At 44.6% G+C, this 2,590-nt stretch overlaps 1 protein-coding gene across 3 annotated transcripts in view; it reads right to left on the bottom strand.

Moving 5' to 3' along the window:
• Positions 1-374: 374 nt before the first annotated feature.
• LOC105524972 (zinc finger protein 587) overlaps positions 375-2,590 on the bottom strand; it is a 17,479-nt gene continuing 15,263 nt past the window's right edge. For 2 of the 3 annotated variants that reach the window (XM_011960456.1, XM_011960455.1), the window contains one exon: positions 375-2,431. In XM_011960456.1, coding sequence (XP_011815846.1) covers positions 861-2,309 — 1,449 coding nt within the window. In that variant the 5' untranslated portion in view covers positions 2,310-2,431 and the 3' untranslated portion in view covers positions 375-860. The remainder of the gene's footprint in view (positions 2,432-2,590) is intronic. The other variant, XM_011960454.1, reaches the window with a different exon arrangement.

Below are 2,590 nucleotides of genomic sequence, written 5' to 3'. Positions count from 1 at the left end.
ACTTGAACTTGGAAGGCAGAAGTTGCAGTGAGCCAAAATCATGCCACTGAACTCCAGCCTGGGTGATGCAGTGAGTCTGTCTCACAAAAGAGTTGTACTTTAATCTATCATGTGACTCAGGCACTGCACACCACTGTATTAACATAGTGAAGGATACTTATATAAACAACTGCATTCAAATGTAGCAGTTGCATTTATAACAGAAAAAACAAGCAGCAACTGAAATATACTTCAACAGATATATGATATACAGTTAAGTTTTCATAGCATGTGATTCCTTTTTCTTTCTGTAGAGAAGGTCTGGCTATGTTGCCCAGGCTGATCTCTTAACTCCTGGCCTCGAGTGAACCACCTCATTCTCCCAAAGCATCAGGTTTACAAGCATGAGCCACCATGCCTGGTTCAGCATGTCATATTCCAAGCAATACAAAAAGAATGAAGGTCGGGTGCAGAGGCTCATGCCTGTAATCTCAGCACTTTGGGAGGCCAAGGTGGGTGGATCACTTGAGGTCAGGAGTTCGAGACCAGCCTGGCTAACATGGTAAAACCCTGTCTCCACTAAAAATACAAAAATTAGCCTTGCGTGGTGGTGTGTACCCGTAATCCCAGCTCCTCGGGAGGCTGAAGTAGGAGATCTCACGAACCCAGGAGGCCCAAGTTGCAGCGAGCCAAGATTGCGCCACCACACTCCAGCCTGGGTGACAAAATGAGATGGTCTCAACGCAAAGTCTCTTAAGACCAAGGAGAGCAGATATTCTAGTTTTCCACATTGACAGCACTCATAAGGCCTTTCTCCAGTATGAACTCTCCTGTGTTTAATGAGACTGGACATTTCAGTGAAGGATTTCCCACCACTGCACTCACAAGGCCTTTCTCCTGTGTGAACTCTGATGATGAAGGAGGGTAGAGCTTCGCTGAAATCTTTTTCCACATTTGGTGCATTCATAAGGCCTTTCTCCAGTGTGAATTCTCCTGTGTTTAATGAGACTGGAACATTCAGCAAAGGATTTTCCACATTCGCTGCACTTATAAGGCTTTTGTCCAGAATGAACTCTTTTATGAACATGAAGCGCAGAGCTGGAAAGAAATGATTTCCCACATTCACTGCATTCATATGGCCTTTCTCCAGTGTGAATCCTCTGATGTATAGTCACGCTGTTCTTATTGCCAAATAATTTCCCACATACCTCACACTCATACGGTCTTTCTCCAGTGTGAATTCTCTCATGAACAAGAAGATGATACTTCCTGTTAAATAATTTCCCACATTCCCTACAACTGTAAGGTCTTTCCCCAGTGTGAAGTCTCTGGTGTTCAGTGAGGTGGGATCTGTACCTAAATAATTTTCCACACTCCTTGCACTCATAAGGCCTTTCTCCAGTGTGACCTCGCTGATGTTGAACGAGGTTGCCCTTTTGACCAAAAGATTTCCCGCATTCTCCACACTTGTAAGGCCTTTCTCCAGTGTGAACACGCTGATGGTTAATAAAGCAGAACTTCTGACGAAAAGATTTCCCACATTCCCCACAGTGATAAGCTGTCTCTCCAGTGTGACCTCGCTGATGTTGAATGAATTTACCCTTTTGACCAAAAGACTTCCTACATTCTCCACACTCATAAGGTCCTTCTCCGGTGTGAACATGCTGATGGTTAATAAGCCTGCCCTTCTGACTAAAAGATTTCTCACGCTCCCCACAGGGATAAGCTGTCTCTCCAGTGTGACCTCGCTGATGTAGAATGAGGCTGCTCTTTTGACTATAAGATTTCCCACACTCTCCACACTCATAAGGTCCTTTTCCAGTGTGATCTCGCTGATGTTTACTGAAGCTGACATATCTGCTAAAGGATTTTCCACAATCACTGCACACATAACATCCATCTCTAGTGAAAAGTTTCTGGTGTGGAATAACTGAGTGTTTGGTGCTGAAGGCTTTTGTGCGTTTTCCACACCCGGAATTAGTTTTTCCCTCCTGAAAGGGTGGGCCATGCTTAGTTTCACTGTCTGTTTTCTCTACAGGATGAGACGCTTCTTGTTGGCATAATCCTGAACTGGGTACAATGTCCTCCCCAAACTCACGGAAGACAAATGGCTCCTGTGACACCCTGAGCTTATGTTTCTTTACAAACGATGCTTCTCTGACATTCTTTCTGCAGAATTTCTCTCCAATATGCTGCTTCTGGTGCTGATTAAGGTTTGCAATGTCATCCAAGTTTTTTCCACATGCCCTACTCCTGTTCAGCTTCTGCTTCTGATGAGTTTCCTGGTGGTCAGCAAAGTGCAAATCATCCCCCAACATGAGGCCACACATTTCACAGGGGTGAGCCTTCTTAGGAGAAACAGCTGCCGTAGGAGTCGTGTTCTGAGACTCTCTTTGTCTAGAAATGCTCTGTTTAGATGGTGCCTCCTTATCTTTTGATCCACACCAACAATCTGAAAGCAAGAAAATGCTGGTCAAGTGCAAAGTACCTCTGACGGGAAGGCACAGCCCACACACAAGTACATCTCACAAATTGAGGAATTATTCTATAGAAATATTTGCAGGAACACAATATTGGCTTCAAGTTGAAGATGGGGCTGCTGGCCAGGTGC

The sequence above is a fragment of the Colobus angolensis genome, unplaced genomic scaffold, assembly GCF_000951035.1.
Source record: "Colobus angolensis palliatus isolate OR3802 unplaced genomic scaffold, Cang.pa_1.0 Scaffold510, whole genome shotgun sequence".
Lineage (NCBI taxonomy): Eukaryota > Metazoa > Chordata > Mammalia > Primates > Cercopithecidae > Colobus > Colobus angolensis.
The sequence above is the reverse complement of the archived record's forward strand: the minus strand, read 5'-3'. Positions and strand labels throughout refer to the sequence as shown.